This window comes from Apis laboriosa, unplaced genomic scaffold (genome assembly GCF_014066325.1).
Source record: "Apis laboriosa isolate Shangri-la unplaced genomic scaffold, ASM1406632v1 scaffold1_cov151, whole genome shotgun sequence".
NCBI classification, from domain to species: Eukaryota; Metazoa; Arthropoda; class Insecta; order Hymenoptera; family Apidae; genus Apis; species Apis laboriosa.
Window position 1 is genome coordinate 4099895 of NW_025222279.1, and position 26487 is coordinate 4126381.

General features: G+C 35.0%; 1 protein-coding gene across 3 annotated transcripts in view; it reads right to left on the reverse strand.

Annotated features, from left to right (window-relative positions):
- Positions 1-25389, reverse strand: part of LOC122712259 (telomerase-binding protein EST1A-like) — a 134076-nt gene extending 108687 nt beyond the window's left edge. The window contains exons 1-16 of one of the 3 annotated variants that reach the window (XM_043931760.1): positions 24970-25389; positions 24606-24888; positions 24248-24523; positions 23912-24159; positions 23527-23718; positions 23321-23453; positions 23068-23243; positions 22748-22969; positions 22345-22671; positions 22075-22251; positions 21475-21999; positions 21307-21385; positions 21108-21218; positions 21013-21024; positions 20112-20336; positions 19884-19945 (exon numbers count right to left, since the gene is read on the reverse strand). In XM_043931760.1, the coding sequence (XP_043787695.1) occupies positions 19884-19945; positions 20112-20336; positions 21013-21024; positions 21108-21218; positions 21307-21385; positions 21475-21999; positions 22075-22251; positions 22345-22671; positions 22748-22969; positions 23068-23243; positions 23321-23453; positions 23527-23718; positions 23912-24159; positions 24248-24523; positions 24606-24888; positions 24970-25370 (3449 nt within the window). In that variant the 5' untranslated portion in view covers positions 25371-25389. Of the gene's footprint in view, positions 1-19883; positions 19946-20111; positions 20337-21012; positions 21025-21107; positions 21219-21306; positions 21386-21474; positions 22000-22074; positions 22252-22344; positions 22672-22747; positions 22970-23067; positions 23244-23320; positions 23454-23526; positions 23719-23911; positions 24160-24247; positions 24524-24596; positions 24889-24969 lie in introns of all 3 variants that reach the window. The other 2 variants (XM_043931758.1, XM_043931761.1) reach the window with 2 other exon arrangements.
- Positions 25390-26487: the final 1098 nt, after the last annotated feature.

Here is a 26487-nt window from a genome sequence, read left to right on the forward strand (position 1 = left end):
ATCACTCAAGGTAAAAAAAAAAAGAAAAAAAAAAATGATCGTAATTAGGACGCGGAGGAACGACCTCCGGCCAAGGAAGGAATCGTTACGTTAAATAAATTTCTCGAGTGTCGAGAAATCGATTAATTGAAACGCAACGTTCCACGCCAACTTATCGCGGAATAAATAATCGGTTACTCTAATTAAAATGGATCGATCCCACTTGGTTGAGGAGGGAGGGTTGAGGGGAAGAGGAATTTATCGAAAGAGGAAAATGGCTTCGTAGTCGACGAGTTATGGCTAATTACCGGAACGACAAATCTTCCATAATATATTGGAAAGGCGTTCACAGACCGATCAACAGAGGGAACGTCGACGTGGGTGTGTAACTGTGAGATAAGAAACGTTCCTTCTCTTTGAGGAAGGTTATATATAGGAGAGAATATAATATCTTATGTGTGCAAAGTACAGCTTGATTTAGGATATAATTTTGATGATGAAAGATCTTAAAAGTAGTTCAAAGTGTCGACGATTGTTGGCAAAATAGTGGACTGGTTAAGGATCTTGGTTCGAAATACTCTTCAAATTCAGAATTGGAATGTTAGAAATAGTGTGATTACTGAAAAAATTCAATCGTGGAATCTTTAATGATTTAAAATTAAATATAAAAATTTTGTATTCTCGCTACATCGAAATTGTCCAATGTTTCAAATTCTCAAATCGTAACATTTTCAGAAAGAGGATTAGACGTCGAAATTTTTCCAATTGGTTGATTCATCAAAATTTCACTAGAGACCACTTCGAGAGCCGTAAACGCTGAGATCTCACGTGGCGAGGTGCTTTCCCACAACCTCGTTCTCCTCCTCGCGGCGATAGCAAATTTACAATAACGAAGTCTTCCTTGGGGGGGAGCTAGAGAGAATTCATGGCCCTTCTTTTTATATAGAGGAAACTTTGGTGAAATCGATGCGGTGTAAGTAACTAGATTTGTCACTAGGTGATAGTATGCAACGTGTAGTATGAGGATTAATTATTTTAGAATTGTAGATAATATTTAAATCGTATCTGAAGAAATAAGTATTTGAAAAAGAAAAGAGTAATAATTTATAGGAAGGAAGGAAAAATTTCAATAGTTTAAGAATTTAATACACAAAATAAAGAATACCAATTCAAAATTGATTGCAAATGTTCATTATGCATACGTGAAGTTCAAATGGTATCAGAAAGAAATCGATTACTTTTTTCTTTATCAAGAATCTGTATCTCGATCACAATTTAACGAGACAGAAGAACTTGAATGATCGTTTGTTTCGATCCGAATTCTATCTAAATTATTTCTCTATTCATGGATCCATTTAACAGATCCAATATAGATCCAGTTACACGATTAAAAAAATTGTACAAGCAATAATTATATTCCTTTCCTTATTATATCCGTTTCTGCAAATTTTTCAGACTAATCTGAAAAAATTACCAAAGCTTGAAACTTAACAAGAATTTAATTAAATTTAATTCGAAACAACTTCAAATATTGAAAAATTGAAAAATTGTAAAATCTCTCAGATATTACAGTCTCAAAAAACCTTTCCAATTTCATTCAGAATACACAATAAAAAAAATATCTTTCGAATTAAAACAACACATTTTAAAAACCAACAAATATCAATTAATAAAAAAGATCCACTTTCAGATCTTCATCCCCCACAAACTCTAACTCCGAATACGCATCTCTTCATCCCAAAATAAAAATTCCCCGAAAACTTATTTTCAAAATTATTCCATTACAATGATAAAACTTCATCCTATTAGAGTAAAAATTTTCCAAAAAAAAAAAAAAAAAAAAAAAAAAAAAAAAATACCCAAACTTACATTCGTCGAGAGCTCGAGACCTCGAATAAAAAATTCCTAAAAGAATCTGCCCGATCCGTCCGCTTAAATCTCTCTCGAGGAGAGAGCCTCCCTCCCCTCCCCTCCCCTCCCCTCCCCTTTTTGAACAACCAATCCTTTTTTCCAAACAGACGTTCTCACTCGAAGTTATCCGCGGAACGATACCCCGCCGCCTGCCGTCCCCCCCCCCTCTCCTCCCCCCCGGCTCGTTAACTTGGATCGTTCTGCACGGTAATCGCCGGCTCGATTTTCAACTAAACCCCGCGGTAGGATAACAGGGAAACAGGCACGCACCCGTGCACATGTGGTACGCTTTGTAATTACACGGGGGTACATAATGTTGCGCGTGGTGGCAGGCTGGGCGGAGGCTCCTGGCACGCAAACGTCGTGGCAGACGTCTCCTCTCCTCTCAGCGCGCACGTGTTACCACCGTAAACACGCTGTAATTATTAACACCGGACGGGTATTCTTCACGGTTCGCGACGGTGGCTGTTCATTAGCTAAGCTTTATTATTCCGTCCCTGGCTCGCACCTGTCTCGACCGATCATCTCTGGCTATCTGTGCCAGCCGGAGGAATCTCCAATCGAAGTATATGTATGTGTATATATATATATATATATAGAGGATTCTTTGGAACTTTGACGACGGTGTTGTTATAGATATATATTTCAATTGTACGTATAATCCATCGATTTGTTCCGGATTCTGATTTCATTTCATTCTTTAATTTCGTTGTCTGATTGTTTTATTAACTGCTATTGTTTTCATCTGCTGGAAAGAAGTCTCGCTGGATATTTAAGATTGTTAACTACTCGAATAAGAAATTGTATTTGTAAATTAAATCGTAATTACGCGTATTATAAGGAAATACGCTAATGCGTCGAGGTTTGGATACAGATCGTCCTTTTGGATGAGCGTTTTCTTCCAAATTGACCAATCAATGAAGTATAATTTTAAACTCACTGATAATTTTAGATTTAGAGAAACGATATAATCGTTTATAATATAATTATATATATACAATTTAGAAGAAGTTAAGTTAATTTCTTGATCGACAGTGCCCGTTTCTGGATATACAGATAATCGTGAAGAGAGAAGACAAATTCCGCGTCTCTATTTATTTAACTTGACAAGTGTTAATTGCCGACCGGAAAGACAATTTCGAATTTTAGCGACGAACAGAGTGACACAAGAATTCCTCCAAGGTTGCAAACGATCGCGCGAATAGCTTAACATTTTTCGACAGAGGCATTAATTAGCATAAGTCGCGATACTCCGCGGATATCCGTTGGTGGGTCGCGATAAAAGCGTTCGTTCGAAGGAGAAGAGCCGAAGTCTCCTTCGAACAGAAACATTGGACCATCACGGTGAAACGTGTCGCTCTCGTGGCTGAGATTCACTATTTCACACCTCGAAGAGAGATAGCGCTCGAGTTGTTACGCGTTTCCAAGCGATAAGCTTCTTCCGCTTCCGTATGAATTTGTCGCCGAATTTATATAATTTATATATTTATATATATTTAGAAAGAAACGTAATATTCTAGGTCTCTTTGGAAGAGAACGTTTATGGAAGGTGAAAAATGTTGGCGTATTTTTCTTAACGTAACGTTTACGGAAGCTGAAATCGCTATTGCTGTACGTAAAATGAATAAAGAAGAAAGGGATTCGATCCAATAATAAGTAGATAACGAGTCTAGATAGATAATCGCGCAATTCCTTCTCCATTTCCTCCGAAATTCGAAATTCATCAAATTCGAGAATCAAACCGAAAGCCTCCGCGATTCCTTACTTAAGAATCCACCAATGATTCGAAGTTGGCGAGCCGAGAATCCGATGGATAGTATTTTTTGTAACGTTTAGAAACTGTTCCAAAAGATAGAACTCTGGAAGTTTTCTCTAGAGACGAAATCATTATTGCTATACTTAAAATGAATAAAGAAGAAAAGAATTCGATCCAATGCAATTCTCCCTTGAAATTCACCAAATTCGAGAATCACCGAAAGCCTCCGCGATTCCGCTTAAGAATCCACCAATGATTCGAAGTTGGCGAGCCGAAAATCCGATGGATAGCGTACTTTTCTTAACGTAACTGTTCTGAGAGATAAAACTCTGGGAACTTTCCTCTAGAGACGAAATCGATATTGCTATACGTAAAATGAATAAAGAAGAAAAGGATTCGATCCAATACAATTCCTTCTACCTTTCCACGAAATTCGAAATTCATCAAATTCGAGAATCACCGAAAGCCTCCGCGATTCCTTACTTAAGAATCCACCAATGATTCGAAGTTGGCGAGCCGAGAATCCGATGGATCCTCGAGAGCTCACCGTGGGTATTCGAAACGAAGAGGAAAGCCCGATGGAAAGAGGAGAGGGAGGGGGAGAAACGGCACTTTAGGGCATAACGGCATCCCCACGACCCACGGTCGCCGTGTCACGGAGATGCGGTCCGCGTTTCTGTGTCGTGGTGCAGAGAAGAATCGCGGTATATACGGTATAGACCACGCGACGAGAAAGGGCGACGAGGTGAAGAGAAGGAGGAGGAGAGGGAGAGAAGGAGGAGGAGAGGGAGAGAAGGAGAAAGAGAGAGGAGCGTACACACCTCGGACAAGTGTTCCCTCGAGCACGAACTCGTTGCGTCGATGCATCGAGAGGGCAGCTGAGAAGAAGAGAGGGACCCGATGTCCCATCGACACCAACTCTATGACTAACAAGTTTGCACTTTAGCGCATAACGGGGCATTCCGGCGTGTTTCATAGATCATGGTCCATGACCCACGGATTGCGTGGGCCGGGCTCCATAACCATTCCACGGCGGCGTGGCCGCGCGCGCCGGTACCACGAGCATTAAGTTTCCACCATCTTCCCTCTTCCTCCTTCCTTCGTTACACTCCGCGACTCCCCTTCCCGCTCTTTTTCTATTCCTCGTTGCCGTATCTTCGTGTATCCGGGTATTTTATTCGACTTATAACAGCGGCAAAAGTGGATTCTTTTTTTTTTTTTCTTTTTTTTTATAGGAAATTGTAATTCGATGATGAAGATGAAGATGCATAAAAATTTGGAAATTTGGAAGTTCAATAAGACGATTAATAAAGATCGATTGACAATATTACAGTTTCGTTTTATTAACTTTTAAAAGTTTCTAGGGATCACTGGATCATTCCCAAGTAGAGTGTCTAGGGATTTTTAAGAAACGTAATATTTTAGATTTCTTAAAAATTAATTTTTTTTTTTTATTGTAATTCGATGATGAAGATGAAGATGCATAAAAATTTGGAAATTTGGAAATTCGGATAGTTCAGTAAGACGATTAATAAAGATCGATTGACAATATTACAGTTTCGTTTTATTAACTTTTAAAAGTTTCTAGGGATCACTGGATCGTTCCCAAGTAGAGTGTCTAGGGATTTTTAAGAAACGTAATATTCTAGGTTTCTTAAAAATTAATTTTTTTTTTTAGAGAATTGTAATTCGATGATGAGGATGAAGATGCATAAAAATTTGGAAATCCAAATATCAATACGATTAATAAAGATCGATTGACAATATTACAGTTTCGTTTTATTAACTTTTAAAAGTTTCTAGGGATCACTGGATCGTTCCCAATTAGAGTGTCTAGGGATTTTTAAGAAACGTAATATTCTAGGTCTCTTTGGAATATTTAAAATTGCAGTAATCGATATTAGATAATTTTATGGGATATTTTTTCGATATTATTGCAAAGATTATTGCAAAGAACTCGAGTTACCAGATAGTTTTGAGCGATAGTGTATATCGGATTTACTTCGGTGCTTTTGATCATAGGATAATCACGCTAACGGATTATCGAACACGGAGGGATTGCGATTTTTCTTAAACCTGATCGCTGATCGTGTGTTGCCATGGAATATCCTTCTCTCTCTATATCTCTTTCTCTCTCTCTTTCTTCCTTTCTCTTCGTTTCCTTGAATTTAGGACAGTGCTCGAAGCTTCTGTCCCACATCTTCTTTCTTGAAGTTACCCGTGGGAAGTAGGGTTCGAGGGTTAAGTTTGCGGAATGATGGACGGTTGTATAGTGACTTGATTGAGACTTATGACACGAGATATATATATATATATATCCTTTATATATCCTTCGTTCACAAATATCCTGAAATATTATCCAAGCAATTTCAGCATATAGACGCCCGTTCAACAAAATAAAACAACGCAAAATTCTTACTTTATTGGAAGAGAGAAGAAGATTTATATTAACGCAACTTCCCGAATGATTTCAGCAAAACTGTCATCAATCACAAAATAAATAAGAAACATAAAATATGTTTTCGAAGATTCTTCAAATATACTTCACTTCATCATCGAGATATTTACGCAAGAATATACTTTTTATACTATCAATTCGGGTATCCAATCATCATCGACAAAATATAAAAGAAAAATTCAGAAAAATACTCAACCCTTCACCGATCGAGACATTCACCCTTCATTAATGCCATTAACAAGAATGCCTTAAATTAATATTTAAGATCAATACAAGAAAAATTCTAAAATCCTTTTCCAAATAAAAAAACACATTTTCGAGGATCCGCAAAAATGATCTCAATCTTTCATCTCCACCAGAGACCATTCACCCTCCATCGACACAAGAATATTATCTCGAGTGATCGTTTATACTATCGATCGATTCACGTATCCGATCATCGTTCCACGAAATAAAGAAACATCCTAAAATACTTTTCTAAGGGTCGGGGTTATCGTCGCGCGTGTCACAACAACGCGGTTGCGTTTCCCTCGAAATTTATTCCCGGCCGAAGAATGCCATAAATCGTCGATCCCCGTCGCGATTGCCCAGTTCTCTCAATAAGTAACCGGTAACGTCACACAGGAAGGCGTACATCAGGAAATCACCTCGCCACGGTAAGGTCTCGTTGTGTAAGTAAGAGGCTGGGGTCAGGATGCCAACGCTACCGAGCCACGGCCTCGCACGTCTCAGATCTCACAATACCATATACGCCGTGTAACCAACTTTCCACCAATTGACAAACCATCGAATTCACTCCACGTTTTTCCAGAAGATGAATCTGGATCAATATTGCTCAACAACGACGTTTAATTGTTTCAGTTTCGTCGAATATCGAAGCGCGATACTACGAAGAGTAATAATTGTAGTAAGTAAACGTGTATGGACAATTCGTTTGATCACAGAATTTTACCGAAGCGTGCGAATTAGTGGCACAAGTGGCGCCATCTATCTTCTCGACTATAAATTTAACTTGTCCATTAGGAGGCTTGGTAACACGTGACGATTAAATAACCTCGTGTGCTTCACGTTTGCGAATAATATAAAATATTACGCGATATGTAGTTAACAATCACTTCTCGTTTCCTCGTCTACACTTTTTTTAAACGATCGATCCATCCGCAGAAAGTCGCCACGTTTAAAACTTTCAAAAATAATAATAACTTTTCGACAAACTGAAACCTGTTCGTGAAATATCGATCATCAAGTTACAAGTACGTTGTATCAAAGCCAATTATTTATAACAAGATTACAAAAAAATACATTATAATTATTATAATTATAATTATAATTATAAAAAAAAAATTAAAATAAATTATAATAAAATCAAAAATTTGAGAATCATTTGACATTAAGTGTGCGACATATCCCTCGACTTCTCGAAGCCCTCGAGTAAAGAAGATTATCGTTTAAACGACCAGAAAAATTTCAATTTGAATGATAACTCATCGCTGTTGACGCTATCGAAATATCCATCAACGATATCCCCCGTAAAACCGATAAATCAGAGAATATCTTATCACTACACGCATAATCCAACCCTCGATTTGCCATCGTTTCCTTGGGAGAAAGGAAGAGAGAAAGAACGTAATCTGATTCATCCAATCACCGTCGAAGGCAAACAAATTATCTACTCTACTTTCTTCAATTCTAGAATCGAGGCCTTATAAATGGCGGTAGGATGGGCGAGGCGATGATTGGGTCCAAGATTAATCGACTATCGGGGCGATAGAAATTTAACGCAGCCGATATTATCTCGATCCAAATGGACCAACGTTATCAACGTTATCGATCGATCGTCGAATCTAGCTCGATATCTTTTCACGATCTTAATTAACACCTTGCTATAGGTATCGATTGATTGACGATGTTCGAAATATTTTGTACTTTGTATTTTATGTTTATCTCGATTTGGAAAGTTTTGACTTATTTCAGTATATTTGAATATTTCTCGATCCTCTTACGTCTAACCTATTTTATTTTCCATTATATTATCCAATATCTTATCTGACAATTCGATATTCTATTCGATTAAAATTTTAAAAACGAGCATACTTATACAAATTTTCTTCTGTGAAATTGAAAATTACGCTCTCGTAACTTTTTTTCGCCGATATTTTTACGTGTTCTCACTTATATATATATATAAAGAAAGCGTAACAAAAGATATTTCAATATTTCTTTAATTTTATCGAATTTAATTAATTTTATCGAATCTATTACGAATTTTATCGTAGCAAATACTCCAACAGTTTAAGCTCACGTGAAGAAGTAGTTTCGAAGAATTTCTTTAACCATATATATAAAAAAAAGCGTAACAATTCACAGAAGAAATATTTCGATATTTCTGTTCGGCGAATAATTCAAATTTAAATAATTAAAATTATCAAAAAGAAAAAGAGAAAAGCTCGATACATCTTTAAAAAAACTCTGGGCCAACTTTTTTGAAAATCGTCACGATTATCGTAAGAATTCGAGGCGATCGAAATAATGGGAAGCGTATGTTGAACGACACGCATTAAATCAATTTCGAAGACGAGAAGATCGAGGCGGTCTGTAATAAGGTGTCAAGTTTAAACCCTCATTACCATCGCCCGTGGCATCGATATCGATGCCTCTTATGTGATTGATACATCGTGCGGCCAGTCGCACCTTAAGGGCAAACTTGCGAGATGCGTTTCAATTCGATCGAACCTTATTATACGGAAGCGATGATACGACTTTACGGATCTTCCAACTCAAAATTGGATCAAATCTATTTTATTGATTTTGTTAATCATTATTTGTAAATATACGCTCGAATCTATTACGAATTTTATGGAAGTATCGTAACAATTAAACACTTCAAGAATGTTTGAACCCGTGTGAAGAAGTAGTTTCGAAGAAGACGATGAAAAAAATATTTTCTCCCTTTTATTTTAATCTATGTAATATATGGACATGCTCATTTCAATGGTCAAAATGGAATCAAATCTATTTTAGTAATTTTATCGAATCTATGAAAGTATCGTAACAATCAAACACTTCAAGAGTTTGAACCTGTGTGAGGAAGTATTTTCGAAGAATTTCTAACATTTGCTAAGAAGACGATGAAAAAAAAAACTTTCTCTCTTTTTTTTTAATCGAATCTACTACGAATTTTATGAAAGTATCGTAACAATCAAACATTCCAAGAATGTTTGAGCCCGCATGAAGAAGTAGTTCGAAGATTTATAATATTTCTAATATTTCTTTCTAAGAAGACGATGAAAAAAATATTTTCTCCCTTTTTTTTCTCCCTCAATAGTTTGAGCCTGCGTGAGGAAGTAGTTTCGAAGAATTTCTAATATTTTTTAAGAAGACGATGAAAAAAATACTTTTTCTCTTTTATTTTAATCTATGTAATATATGGACATGTTCATTTCAATGGTCAAAATGGAATCAAATCTATTTTAGTAATTTTATCGAATCTATGAAAGTATCGTAATCAAACATTTTAAGAGTCTGCGTAAGAAAGTAGTTTCGAAGAATTTTTAATATTTGCTAAAAAGAAGATGAAAAAAATACTTTCTTCCTTTTATTTTAATCGAATCTACTACGAATTTTATGGAAATATCGTAACAATCAAATACTCCAATAGTTTGAACCTGCGTGAGGAAGTAGTTTCGAAGAATTTCTAATATTTTTTAAGAAGACGATGAAAAAAATACTTTTTCTCTTTTATTTTAACCTATGTAATATATGGAAATATTCATTTCAATGGTCAAAATGGAATCAAATCTATTTTAGTAATTTTATGGAATTTATAAAAGTATCGTAACAATCAAACATTGCAAGAGTTTGAACCCGTGTGAGGAAGTAGTTTCGAAGAATTTCTAATATTTGCTAAAAAGAAGATGAAAAAAATACTTTCTTCTTTTTATTTTAATCGAATCTACTACGAATTTTATGAAAGTATCGTAACAATTAAACACTCCAACAGTTTGAGCTTACATGAGGAAGTAGTTTCGAAGTTTGTGATGTTATTAAGACGAGAGGCTGGCTAACTTGACTTAATTTTGTAAAATACACTTAAAAGATATACAAAAATTTGATTTTAATTCATTCTGGACGAACAATAATATCTTCTAACTACTTTTTACCAAAAATTCCAAAAAAGAAAAATAAATCTACGCGTTTAAAAGTTTCTTAGTTTAATCTTTCGTCGTTCGATCGACAATTTAACAATTTCGTCTCCTACAAAATAATTTCTTTCGACCAACGAAATCGAAATTTTTCCACGTTAAACGAGTAAATTTTCAACGTACATCTATAAAAGAGGAATATCAATTCGACGGTCCTAGAGAAGAAGAAAAGAGAAGAAGAAAAAAGAGCAGTGTGGAACGCTCGAGCATCGTGATCGTTTCTACAATCGTTGGCACGCAACGAGGAGGAGGCACGGTCCGTGACCGTGCAATTTCAGCTTAGGAATCGAGATTACGGGGTTAAAACGGATGCACCGCAAAGGTGTTGTTCCGACAGAGAGGGAATCGTTACCCTAATCAACGACTGTGAATCGATTCCTGGCTGCATGCGTGCGCCAGAAAACCGATACTCGCCCCGTAAAAAAAAAAAGAAAAGAAATGGTGCTCGAGATCTCAGCCACGGAGGAGGGAAAGGAAGGGATAGAAGCGAGGAAACAAAGTTCGTAAACACATCGGCAACCGAGGCTTAATAAGCGGCTCGCTTCGTATTATGGATGATCTCTTTATTGACCGCCATAAATCAGAGTTAAGAGCGGCCATTACCACCGTCACTACCACCGTATCGGCCAGGTTGTGTGTCGAGGAGGAGAGTGATAAAGTGGGAGAGAGGGGGGTCAAACGTTCATCGTCAAAGACACGTTTCTTGACAGGGAACAGATGTAATAATAGGTGGAAATGATACAGGAACGATCGTAAAGGAAGGTATTTAGCGGCGATATAAACCGCGCCCAGATCTTTTACCACGTATTCTATTAAAGTATCGTAACAATTACATCTCAACACCGATATATATATATATTTGTAACGTGTGATTACGATTATAGATTTTTATGAAAGTGTCGTAACAATTGCACCCGAAGACCTTTCGAGGAGACCGCGCGAGGAAGTAGTTTCGAAGAATTTCTAATATTTCCTAGAGAAGACGATAAATAATACTTTCCCCCTTCTTTTAACCTTTAATATATTACATTCGTTTATTTCAGTGATCGAAGTTTGTCAAGAGAAGTTTGTTATTAAGAGAAATTGGCGTTAAGTGATATTGTAAAATATATTTGAAAGATGTAGAACAATTTGATTGATTCATTTTGGAAATCTATATGTAATTACTTATTGAAATGCTCGAATAACATTTATTCGTATCTATATTATAATCGATATAATCTCGGTCGTTAGAATCATTCGCAATTGTTATTACGTTTCGAACGACAAATTATTGATCGAGGTAAACTTGGTATTCGTAACTTGGACCATTTAAATTTTCCCCATCGCTGTGAATATCGCAAAAATCATCCTCGATGATGTTGAAGAGAAAAAAAGCATTTCGAGCAACAAGAGAGCTTAAATTTACAGCGCAAGGATGATAAGAGGAGACTTGAAAGGGAGGATCCATAAGAGGATATGGATCCGCGAGATATCGTTGCGAGGGCTAAAAATAGCATAAAATGGGGGAGTCGCGTTAAGAAGATTTCTAAACGAAGAAGAGAGAGTTTTTCGATTAAAACGTGAGAAATATTCTAAGGTGGAATCAACATCCATTACGAGGTACCAAAAAAAGAACGAGGGATGACGTATCAAAATGCGCATCCTATTTCGGATGAAAAAACGTTCCGGCGTCGGGATCGTGTTAAGAGATCTCGGAGTTTTTGAATAAGAAGTGTCGCCAGTGTTGAAAGAAATTTTTATTTAATCCTCGAGAGACGGATCAAGAGATTTGGAAATTTATCAGAATTATTTGCCGCACCGGCGAATTTGGTTGAATAATAAATTATACGTGGCTTAACCACCGCGCTTGAACAGTTTTACTTTTACGTTTCAAAAAAAGATAAATTTATTTAACGATAAATCATTAACATAACGCTCTACAATAAAACAAAGTTCACCTGTTTCTCTACTTCGTTTCACCATCTTTCGAGAAATTTCAGAGACACTGAATTAAACTAAAAGGAAGGAAGGAAACGCCTATCAAAACCACGGTTCCACCATCCTTGGAAAAATCACAAAACGAATCAAAAAACATTCAAAAAAGGAAGTAAATAAAAAATTTACTACCATCTACTCCTCATCTCTTTCCGATACTTTCGAAAAACCGGGAAGAAATCGCGGAGAGAAGGGAGAGGGGGCGCGCGAGAGAGATTCGTCACAAGTTTATCAGCGAAGCGTAAAGCTCGAAACGGAGCTATCCCATCGACGGATGCAACCAGGAATCCAGATAGTCATGGCGCGATGCATACGCGCTCGCTCGCGTCGTTGAAGATGGTCGGGTTCTGGTCCGAGGCTGCGGTGTGTTCAGGGGTGTCCTTGAAGCGGGCGGGGTCGTCACTCGAGGGCCGCGGGTAAACGACCATCCACAGGGATCCGCGTGTGTGTTGGCCTGCCTCGTATCCTATACACTCCTCTACTACTCAACTTTATACGTATAAACGTGACGTCGTTCTCCTTCTCCTCCTCCCTCTCCCCCCAACAGCCTCCTCCTCGTCCGTCTCTCTTCTTCCACGCAGCTGCACTCGAACCGTGGAACGAAAGAGGCTACTGCCTCCGCTTCTTGCTTTACAAGTGTTATGAAATGGCGAACCACCCTGCTCCTCCTCCTCCTCCTTCCTCTCCTCTCGCCGATACCCGATTTATAGGTTTAATTATCGCGTTCTTATGCGAGCACGATTAACGAGGATTTTCGTTTCGATCGATTCGACGAGAGTTACAAGAGTTACAAGAGCGTGGAACAAGAGTTGTAATGTATTATAGGGAAGAAATTATCATCTTCGAATGGGATATAAGGGAGAGACAATTATCCTCTTAAAATTGCACTACCGTTTCAATAAACTCTAGAGATAATCTTGTATCGAAAATGTTGAATCCAGAGTTGAAAGAGTAAGTTAAAAAATATTTCGAATAAAGTTGCTTTAAGTGCTTCACCTGTTAAAATAACAGTGATATATAACTATTACAATCGATTTTCATAATAATCTCGAATAATTTCATAATAATTTCTCCAGATTACAATTATATTCAATTCTTATTATTATTTTTAACTATAAATTATCCAGATAATTTACTTCTAACTTCGACTTTTTATTAAATTTTCCCTATTGAATCACCGATCCCGATATACCTATCTATACACGAGTTTTCTTCCAACCACGTGACCACGTTTCTTTCTTTATTTCTCTCTCTCTCTCTCTCTCTCTCGAAAAAAAACCTCCTATATTCCACTATACACCTCTCTACCAATACCAATTTCCACAATTTACCCGGTCACTGGTTACCACACCGTTGAGGAGAGGGAAAAGTTCAACGTACCTAACGCGGAATAGATAGAGACGCATCGCGGCTCTTGATAAATGCGGGCCGCGAGATATGACGAGGTAGCGCGTACCTACATCTCCCTTCTCCCCTTCGCTCTGAGGGGGAGGGAACAGTACGAGAAAAGGGCGCGCGTTGCGTCCGTTCTTGTACTGGAGGAGCATGCAGCAACCCGCGGGTGAAGCGAATGCCCGCTTAGGGAACGATGCGGTGGGCCTGTAACGAGCCAAATCCATTACCGGACCAACGGCAACGCATCTTTGAAAAAAAAGTTTCTCTCTATCCCCTTCGAAGAGGGGAGAAGGAGGCGTAACGAAAGAGAGAGGATAACCATGCCGCGCACGTATCCCCCTCTACCTGGTAACAACCACCTCTAACCAATAGCACCGGTTCCCCTAGCACAATTCCAATTATAGATCGTATAGTATATTATACACGACGAGAGGTCGAACTGTCGTCGTCCCATCGATACATCTCTTCACCCACCGTCGCTTCCTGATCCTCGGCAAATCAATTATGTAAGGAGAGAGAGAGAGGGGGGGGGGATTAAGGTGCGCGATCGAATTGAAAACTTGCGGCTTTAACGAATTGAGGGGAGAGGATAGGAGGAGAGGATTGTAAGAGATACGCTTGCCTCGAGAGCAAGATGATACGTTTTACGTTGTTACGCGTAAAAAACGGGAATTTGGAAAGGAAAAGGAAAAAGTTGGAATAGGTTGAAAAAAGAAGGAGGGACGCGTTCATCCTTCGAAGAACGCTTCTATAAAAATAATGTTGGAAAACTCAGGGAATACCCCTAGATCGACGCTAATTTGGATAGAATTATTATAGATAGAATAATTTGGATAGAAGCGTACAATTTTCCAGAAAGGTTGAGTAAAAATTTTTTAATATCCATAAATATGTTAAAAAAGAACGAATTCCTAATTCTTTAAAGAAGATCTAATGCATCTATCGCAATAAAAATGACGATTGAAAATCTAGGGATAGGAAAATCCCTAGATCAACACCGATTTGGATGATTAAGAATCGTACGATTTTCCAGAGAGGTTGAGTAAAAATTTGTTAACACAAATATGTTGAAAAAGAACGATTTTATGCAACGAAGCATCCTGATGCATCATCTTTCGAAGAACGCATCCAGCGCGATAAAAATAACGATCGAAAACCCAGGGAATATCCCTAGATCGATGCCGATTTGGATGACTAAGAATCGTACGATTTTCCAGAAAGGTTGAGTAAAAATTTGTTAACACAAATATGTTAAAAAAGAACGATTCTATTCCAATAAATTCCTAATGCATCATTTTTCGAAGAAGATCCAAAGCATCCATCGCGATAAAAATGACGATCGAAAACCCAGGGAATATCCCTAGATCGACGCCGATTTGGATGACTAAGAATCGTACGATTTTCTAGAAAGGTTGAGTAAAAATTTGTTAACACAAATATGTTGAAAAAGAACGATTCTATGCAACGAAGCATCCTGATGCATCTTTCGAAGAACGCATCCAGCGCGATAAAAATGACGATCGAAAACCGAGGGAATACCCCGATCGACTTGGAGGACGGGTGAAGAAGCGTACGGTTTTCCAGAAAGGTTGGAGCGTACGCGTGTCGAGCGTGAATAAAAAGAGGAGCAGAGATCGTCGATGAATTCCACGAAGAAATCGACCGCCACCGATAAATCGAATGGACCACTGTAAGGGAACATCTTTTTTTCCTCTTTTCCTTTTTCTTTTTCTTCTTTTTTTTCCCCGCCACGACGTAAATCGCGGTGAATATCGACACCGATTTCACGACTATCGCGTATGACGTGGCTGACGTGGCGTCCTACGTCGCTACAATTAAACCGGCCGGCAAGGTATCCGCAAGGTCGCCACGAAACACCGGATATACACACAGGTGTACGGCACAGGTGTGCGCGCGTATGTGTGTGTGTGCGTGTGCGTGGAAACGGGTGGTGGAGGATGGCACGAGAGGTGCAACAGCCTTTGGAGGAGGGGAGGGGCCACTGGCGCCACGCAATTGTCAATTAACATTTTTACCGCCGTGTAAGAAAACACGAAGTTACGTGCCAGTATATATACGTGGCCACCGCACACGAGCCACACGATGAGCTGGCTCGACAGGGTTCCAGGGATCCCGGCCGCGGACCTCGAAGAGGAGCGAGACTCGCCACCGCTCGATGGAGTAACCTCGAGAGAGAGAGAGAGAGAGAGAGAGAGAGAGAGAGAGAGAGAGAGAGAGAGAGAGAGGAGAGGAGAGAAAAGATACGTTTCGTTACGATTATGGGCGCAATGGATCGCTAATCGTAGAAAGCGCCTCCTGACTATCTATGAATTTGTTCTGCTCGTAGAAATTGTACTTATGAGAAGATTATCGTTTTTCGTGGGAACGGGGAAACGTTATGGGAATTGTACGAGAATTTATCATATTTTCAATGATATTTTTGGAAATTTGGTCGGAAAAAATACGAAGTACATGAAAACCTTTCTATAGTAACGTTTCCATGAAAGGGATCTAGCTATTCAGATACCGGTGGAAATAGGCCTATATTTCCAGATTACTCGTTCTTTATTACACCGAACGACGCTCTTATACTCGTAATATCACGTTGCGAGAAACCGCGATAGCTTCGAATATTACATTTAATAAGCTGGTATCGGGCTTCGGGTCTCGATTACACGATGAAATTTATCGATCCTGTTCCTTTCTTTGCTCTCCCTCTCTCTCTCTCTCTCTCTCTTTCTCTCCTTTCTAACGGTAATCGAACCACCGAAGAGAGAAAAAGAAAAAAGAAAAACTTCATTTCGAGTGTCGAAACGAAACCTTTTCCACGAAAATTCGAATTCAAACCTCAAATATATTGCGATAAACTGACGGGATCCCTTCTCTCCGTTAAAACTCATAAAACTCAGAGATTCGACGAGCATTCGGATTCGCAAAGCAACGACCGAAAAACTTAAAACGAGAGGCCAATATCCTCGTCGTAAAACACACGCAAGATCGATCGCCCGGCATTCCCCATCTCTGGAGCGTAATCTACGACCAACAATCGTACGATCCTGAAAAGGAAAAGCGAGGCGAAAGGGCCGCGCCATCGGTTGCACCATCGTCAAACGATACCCTCCACCAAGTTTTACGAGATGCAAATGTCGGCCACTCGAACAGCCCAGTCAACCGCACCATCAACTTGGCCACCGACTCACCGACCCTGTCTCTTTTCATCTTCGCCTCGGACGAAGTACGCGAGCACCTGACGGAATATGCCAGAAAACCGCACAATTCCAAAATTACGGATCTCTGTAGTAATCTCGTCCATCCTCACAACACGCCGCGAAATTAATTCACGACCATTGTCCACGCTCGTCACAATCGAGAACATCGGTGATTTGAACGCCGGCGTACATGCACAGGCGAGATCGATCTTTCTACGGTGGACGGTCGCGGAACGGAAACGTAAACGGACAGAGAGGGGGATGGGAAGGGTTTTAAAAAGGGTTTTCTTTTCTCTTTTTTTTTTTTTTTTCGATCGAAGAACCGGTACTTCGAATTGCGAGCACGTAAATAATTAATGCGAGAATCGAAGGAATGCTCGAGATCAGCGAGAACTTGGTTATCGAAGATTTTTATTTTCTATACCATCTAAATTTTGAATCGTAATTACGAAATTTTCGATTAATGAGAGAATCGAAGGAAGAACTTGACTGTCGAACCAGATTTTTATTTTTTATACTATTTAAATTTTAAATTGTAACTACGAAATTTTCGATTAATGAGAGAATCGAAGGAAGAACTTGATAATCGAGCCAAACTTTTATTTTCTGCATTATCTAAATTTTGAATCGCAACTACGAAACTTTCGATTAATGAGAGAATCGAAGGAAGAACTTGATAACCGAACTAGACTTTTATTTTCTACATTATCTAAATTTTGAATCGTAACTACGACATTTTCGATTAATGAGAGAATCGAAGGAAGAATTTGATAATCGAGCCAAACTTTTATTTTCTGCATTATCTAAATTTTGAATCGTAACTACGAAATTTTCGATTGATGAGAGAATCGAAGAAATTTTTTATTTTTATTTTATATTGTGAATTTTGAGATATACGTAAATACTATTTAAATTTTAAATCGTAACTTGGAAATTAACAAGAGAATCGAAGAAAGCGATTTTTATTTTCTTAACGTGAATATGATTTTTATATAAATTTAAATACTACCTAAATTTTAAATCGTGAAATTTTCAACAATCTGATAGAAATAGAAATTATTATTATTTGATGAAGAATATGTGTATATATATATATATATATATCGGTTTGTACAACTCGAGTGTACAAAGTGCAGAGAGAAGGAAGGACTAAAAAAAATAAAAGTTACGTTCAAGATTGACGATACCCTATTAAATCCAAGCAAGTCTGATGTAATTAAAGGGAAAATGTTGGCAATTTCTTGCCTCGTTTCTTTTTGCGATACGTACAAGTCTGCAACTTTGTAACTACACCTTTTAACACCTTGTTATTTGAGGCCGATTTTACTCCGAACAACATCTCGACCGTCTATTTTAATGAAACAACTTTTTTCGCGTTTTATTTCCATCCGTTTTGTATCTCGTTTTAAAAACACGTTCACCATGTTATATACGTTATGAGAAATTTCTCATACGTTTGAGACCGCTAACACGCACCTTAAGACGTGCCATTATCAGTTTTCGATGCTTGCAGGCCGACAGTTACACATACCGATGTAGAACTACCGTCTAATATGCGATTCCATGAATTCAGAACACGACTTCATACGGTGTTCATTTAACCTTAACCACCGTAAAACAGGCTATTTTTCTTCCTCCACGGTTTTATACGTAACTACGTAATAGTTAATGTTAATTTAAGCATCCAGAATGCTTCTTCTCTTCTCATCCTTTACGACTCTACCAAGATAAAGGAAAAATGATGGAAATCCCTAAACGAAAAATTACAAATAAAGAGAAGATGATCAAATACGTTTGTTAATGCTGTTAAATACACTGTTAGACAATTAGAGGGATCGTCTAATCGAATAATTTTACGATCAGGGAACTGTTAAAAGTAGATATTTGATAATTTTTTTTTTTTAATTCCGTTCGATTTTCTTCATTAAATTTTGTTTTTTCTTTAAATTAAATTTTCTATGGTTTGTATTTTGACAAAAAAAAAAGAAAAATAAAAGAGAATTTAATTTTTCTGAAGAAATGGAACGTTATTTCAAATTTTTCAAATATCGGTTTAAATTTATTAATTATTAATTTATGAAATTTATTAATTTATTAATTAGCGATTCATAAATAAATTATTATGAGTGTAATATGCATCCGGGGCGTAATTCATAACTTTTCTAAATTAATAGCAATCCATCGACAGCATCGAAATCTCTACGGTACAATTAATAATACAGGTCGAGACCGCCTATATGGTGACCAAAGTTATACACATTCGAACCCTTTGAGGCGGAAATTCCCCGTTATAGCTCTTCTGGGAGCCATTAAAACTTTGCTCACATAACAAACGGCGGTACAAGAGGTAATATCGCGGCCTAACGAGAACATATGATAATGTACATACGTTTCCTTAGACGAATTCAAACACGTCAAAATTCACGAAAAATTTGATGGAACGAAAATAATGGGAAAAAAAATTAAAAAAAAAAAAAAAAAAAAAAAAAAAAGTAAAATAAAATGAATTCTAATTCGAAGATTCTTACTTTTGAGAGATTCAATAATACGGAAAACAACGCGGTTAAAAAGCTAACATTTCGCAGAAACATGCTGAATAAACACAGAAAGTCCATGGTTAATTCTCGAGCGAGTATTTATACAGGAAAACATAACAGTTACTAAGCTGAAGTATGCAGAAACGTTGTTCGGTAAAAATTGTGAACGACAAGTTACACGTCGTTTCTTACTAGTTTCTTAGAGTTTATTATTAGCTTGTCAGTTATACGTTTAAATATTTGATAAAAATTTAATAATTTCTATTTTCTGTTTTAAACATATTTATCTTATAGAAATAAACGTCCTTTTATTCAAAAGTTTATCGCGAGAAATATAATTATCCGGTGAATATTTTATCAAAAAGAATCATATATATGTTTTAATGATTTTAATTTTAATTTTTGTAATTATTTTCAAATTGATTTTATTTTTAATTAATAAATAATAAAATCACTCACCCTATCTTGTTGATCAGTTTCCCATGAACGTGAAGATAAGATGTGACAAATCGTTTATTCACCTGAAACATACAAAATTTATATTAAAATAATGAGAATATAAATAATTATTGGGAAAAAATATATTTAGAAATATAATATTTGAACTATAATTTTGTTCTTTATCTAATTAAACAACAATAGAAAATAGAAATAAAAAAAGAAAAATAATTATGTTTATTCTTTTACCTCGACACTGCTTAATTGTGCCAATTCCTCTAAATCACTATGAGATAATCTCGCTTCATTGGCAGTGGCTGCAGTAGTTGTACGACGAACTCGTCTTCCACCAGGATGAACCCAAATTTCTCTCCTTAGTCCTCCACCAATACTATTCGCTCCTTCTTTCTCTTTCATTCTGGCCCGTTCTTTCCATTCTCTCTCCTCTTTCCTTTTCCGTTCCGTTGATTCATACTGTTAAAATACGTTAAAATTCAATTCTAAATGTAGTTACATAATTAAGAACAGCATAGTGCATAGCGTAAATGAGAGTTCATTGTATACTCGGGAATCCCATCAAGTATTTATATCCTATTATATCTAAATTCTCTCAAATACTAATGAAAGATACAAGCATCATACACATAAAGCATAATGGGATTCATTGAATGTTTGTACCTTTCTTTTACTACAACTATTTAAAAAATATGCATGCTAGTATCATTATGCGAAACAGTGCTAATAACTAATAGAAATGGTGCTTTGATTTGTAGAAAATAATTTAGCCAAATGCAATGGATCGAATAATATTCAAACTATATATTTCTATTATTCATAAACACTACCACTTCAAATTACTAATTACGCTATCTGTTTTATTTATAAGCATAGAATGATTTGCTTTTAATTATAATTGTGCGAAAAATACTGATTTCTATACATTGAATTATTAATAATTGAAAGCGTGCGAGAAGGCATATGATGCATAAAGAAAATGCACGTAAAACAAAAGTATATTATATCAATGCACGTAAAACAAAAATTATAGATTATATTAGATTGCTCGAAGATAAAGAGAACTACTTCAAGCTTTAATTAAGATAATAACCGGTACTTAGAGATATCACACCAAGTATCGAAATTTACTTACATAATGTAGATACTGGCAGCAAAACAAAATCAAAATATTATTAACGTTAGTATTAATACAAACATATAAATAAGACATTTTAACATTTATCCTACCTTTTTTCTATTTTCATCAAAAAGTGCTATTAAACTCTCTCTCGCAGAATGGAAAGGATTAGATGCCATAAGGGATCGCATATAATAATATACCGCATCTAATTTCCGTCTCTAAAATTTAAAGTATAATTAAAATCAAAAAAAAAAAGAAAATATATATATTTTCTTATTTATTCGTTTGTAATATAAAAATACATACAGCGTAATGTGCTAACAATGCAAGCTGATTGTAAGGCCTTCCATTCTTTGGATTAAGTTGTTGTGCTTTTAAATACCATCTAAAAAAAAAGTAGAGAGAAACTTTGGAAAAAAACATGCTATTTTTATAAAATATAATACTATTAACAGTACGTTTATTTGCACTTACTGTCTAGATTTTCCATAATTATTTGTTTCATTTGCTTGTTCTCTATATCGCGCCAAGTCACCCAAAAATAGATATATTTTTTGCGCACTTACTAAGGCTAAACCTAAGATCCCAAGACCCTTAGGCAAAGTTGACGATGCAAGAAATGTATCCAATTTAAATTCATATTTGGTTTCAAGGACAGTCAATAAACTCTCTAAATATACAGTACCATCGTCAATAATTTGTAACATAATTTTTTTATAATGTTCTCGCCCTTCAGAACTTTCCTTAGGCATGCCTTTTCGTAGCATTTCAATCATATTATAAAAAAGTATTTTCCAAAAATGTTGTTCAACATTTTCAGCTTGGCAAAATTTAATATCAGTCTCGAGCAAAGTTTTTAAACTTTCTTGTAGAAAGTGTCTTATATATAAAACCCTCTCCCAATTTGATGTAAAACCACCGGAACTTAATATCCATTGCAATTCTAAATCAGCACGTTCTATATCCAAGAGTAAATAAGGATTTTTGGCTAATCGGAAACTGTTGAAGAATTACAAATTATTATTAATATAATTATTCTTATTTTTATTGATAATTTATAAAAGATTCACATACCTATCAGAGTAAGGATCATACCATGAAGGTCTTATATTTCCAAATTGGTCATTTGTCATGTATGGTGGTGGTACACCATCTAAGTGTGCTCCCTGAAAACTATGATGAGTAGAAGTAATACCTCCATGGGATTGAAACACTGGTATAGTCGAACTTTGAGATATTGTTTCAGTTTCTCTAAAAGTAAAGTAAATGGATCAATTAATTTTATTAACATTAACATTTCAAAAAATTCAATTCAAAAAAAAATATTTTTTAATACATTTATACCTTTGTACTACTGCTCTACTACTGGGTGAAGTAATAACAATAGGTTTATTAGGATTATTGGGATCAAATAACGTTCTTTGCTGTTGTGTTCCTTGTTGCCTCGAAACTGGGTGACTAGGCGGAGATTGGCTAGTATCGGGTAACACTAAAACACCTGGTGGTTGAGAACTGGTATATCCACTAGGTGATGTTTGATGTGTGGATAATGTATTTGACAACGAGATAGAATGAGAAGAAATATTAGGTGTTTGTCGTCCATCGTCAGAGTCACAAATTGACATTTTTCTACCTGTTCTCCAATTTTCATCTAAATATCGATCAGATAATCTGAAAATCACACATCAATAAAATAATAAGTTTTAAATAATGTGAATATAAGCACAAGTTTTAAATTCATTTATACCTATGTCTATGAAGGTCATCAAAGTTTCGATTACCACCACGATAATTTCTATCTTTACTAGATTCTCGGCTACGCTGTATAATATTGCGATGTCTTCTATGATCGTATCTCCTACTATTGCTACTATTCTTTTGATTATTATTATAGTTATCATTTTCTCTATTTTGTTGATTGTTTTGTCGATCACGACTATTAACACGAGTTTTATCTCTGCTGTTACTTCTTAAAAAATATAAAAAAAATAAATAAATAAATTTATTATAGATAGAATTTTCAATGTGTAAAAAAAAATAAAAAATATAAATTCTGATGACTCTTACCTCCCACGATCTGCTGCATGTTTCTTTTCACGCTTTTTTTTTTTACGTCGACTATGATTACTTGTTGTTTCATTTCCTGATACATTAACATTTTCACGTAAACTCAGTACAGATGAACTACGACTTGCACGCTCAGCTTCTAGTTTTTCACTTAATTCTACTTCTTCACTCCAATCCTATATATTATAAATAAAATCTTAAATATAATATTATTTAAGCATAAATAATAAATGCATTTAAATAAAACGCTTACGAATGGATGTTCAGCCGATATATTTGATGTAATATTAACAATTTCATTTTTTAATGAACTGATACTTGAATTTTGTTGATCGTTTTTCTTTTCTTGTATTATATTACGATCAGATGTATTATTTACTCGTTGCCTTAAAAAAAATCGAAAACAAATAATTAAAATATATTTTAAACATCAAATATTTATTTTAAACAAATCATTACGTTTGAGTACGATGTAAAGTCGCAGATGGAGATATTCCCCGACGATGATTTTCGGGTGATGTTTGACGTTTGTTCACATTTGACACTGAGATAACTGGCGATGCTGATGATGGCAGTACTGAACTGTCTACTCGACTTAAACTTTCCATACTAGTGTACATAGTACTATTACTGCCACGACGATCATAAGATCTATTTTTAATAAATTAATTATTAAATTAGTATCATATATAATAATGATAAATTAAATATTAATAATTTAATATAATATAATATACATTTATATATATAATATACATTATATACATATATATATATATATATATATATATATTATATATATATTATATACATTATATATATAATATAATATACATTTATATACCTTTGCATATATTCTTGACTTGGTGTATGAGATCTGGAACTTGGAGCTGAATACTGATCAGGTGTAACACACCTAAAAATGTTTGTTGAACTTTCTAAATCTTCCGGTCTAAGTCTACCTCTACCTCTAGTTCGCGATGGTGCTGTATTAGACCAGTTAGATTGTGGAGGTAATGGACCAGATGGAGGTAAATTTTGCATTGTTTGAGAATGTTGTATTGCAGGTGGGAAATTATAGTTTGATGATGCCTTTAAAAATATAATTAATACTTCTAAGATATAAAAAAATCTTATTTGAAAGATGAACAAATATTTTTTAAAATAAAATTAATTTTACCTGAAATGAGACATTAATACTCCATGAATCTTCTGAAGGTGATGAACTTGGTGGTAAAGGTAAACCATTATCCAAAAGATATTTTTTCTGCAATCTGGGTGGTAAGTGTTCTATTTTTATATTTTTTGGCAAATTATCTTTTGCACTACCCCATTTGCCTGATGGTGGCTTGCCTTGAAATTTTTCTGCATGTCCAGCAGGTTCTACACTACGTGTATCTCTAGTGCGATTAAAATCATTTAAATGATTCGTTGTTACAAAAAGAGGTTCTGAGCCCTAAATAAATAAATATTAGAAATTAGTCACATAAAAAATTATTTATATAATACAAAATATTAACATTCCAAACCTGTCTAACTTCACGAGAATTATCTTTTCTATTTCCATAACCTCTATTAGATAAAGGAGAATCAGATCGCCAACGTTCTTCATTTTCATTACCGTGACGATTTCTACGATTACCCGAATATCTTTTACCATGTTCATCTCGATTTTTAGTTCCACTTTCACTATCTCTTCTAGTATGACCACTCGACCGATTACGTTGATTATCGCTTTTATGACTACGATTGGAATGAGAATCACGATCTTCACTATGTTCTCTCTCTTGATCCCGTTCCCAACTTCCTTGATTGGGAGATCTAAGAGATGTGAACAATATTTTTATTCAATCTGTAATTCTTCATTAATAATAAAACAAAAATATTTTTTATAGAATTTACCTATTTGTTACATCCTGTTCAGCCAATGCTTCTTTTACTTTTTTTGGTACATATAATTGTTGTTCTGGTTTTTTAATTTTTCTTCTTGAATCTCCAGGATTATTTTGAGAAGAACTTTGTGCCTGTTCAATATTTGTAATGCTTCTGTAGTTAATATTTAAATCATTCAATTTTTCTGTTACATTTTCAACTTGAGATGATGGGGGACTGTTTTGAGATTGATTAGATCTATTGAGTTGTGATTGTTTTAAGCGATGTTGGACGGAGCTTGATTTAGGTTTTTCTTGTGAGATATTTTCGTTATCTAAATCATCTGAAGATCTGCCCGATTTTCGAAGAGGTCCACTTCCTGGCCTATATAAAGCTTGAGATGCTCTATTTCCTCCACCTCTCATTCCCATTGATCTGTCCTTTTCTAATTTTGAATTATCTGAAAGTATAAAATTTCTAATTTTTAAATTTATTCATTATGAATAATGATACATTTTAATATATTGTAAATTCATCAAAAAGTATAATTTTATATTTATTATAATAAATGATATATATTACATTTACTTACATAAAAATTTCATTTAATTTAATTTAAAACATGTTCAAAAATTGTTCAAAATGTTCATACATTCAAAAATTATATTATAAATTAATAAGTACTTATTAATATAGTATTATGATAATATCATTGTTTAAAATAAAAAAAATTTTTTAGAAAATTTTTAGAATAATAAAACTGCTAAATTTTATAATTATTATCTATAATAAATCTTAAAAAAAAAGATAAGTAATATTATATATACTTAAGTAATATTATATCATAAATAAATTAGAAAATAAATACAAAATAAATAAATAAATACATTCTTTTCTTATTAAATTTTATTTTATATAATAAATAAGTTAAATGTGTTTGTAGCACGAGTCAAAAATTAATTTTTATTATAAAATTCATCAAAAATTAATTATATGTACAATATCTATATTTTTAATAGTCTTTCTTTATATACTTAATATTTGATATATTAAATAATATAATATTTATTTGTATAGAGTAATTAAGTATTATTATCAATTAAATACAATACTCTATTAAGTATAATAACTTAATAGTGATTGTTGACACTCTTGACAGTAACTACAGTTACTATCAATCTATGAAAATTAGAAATAAAAATTATATAATCTTTAATTATTTGAAATAAATTTATAATTTCTAGAAAAATCTAATAGAAATTATAGTGTATGCTAAATTTACTTCTTACTCTGGTAAATTTCACAACATATCACAGCATAATAATTCCCGCTGTATTTTTAGGTTAGCTTGTTTGGTGAGGTTAACTCTGTAAATGCACCCAACAAAATTGAAAGGGGCATACGTGTTTATTAACTACGTACACATAAAATATAATCATGAGATTGCAAATTAAGATACTTATATTATTCAGTGATATAATTTTTTCAGGGTACCTTGTAAAAATCCTCCCCACTTTCTGCGTCCTTTGTCGCGGTTCGCCATATTGA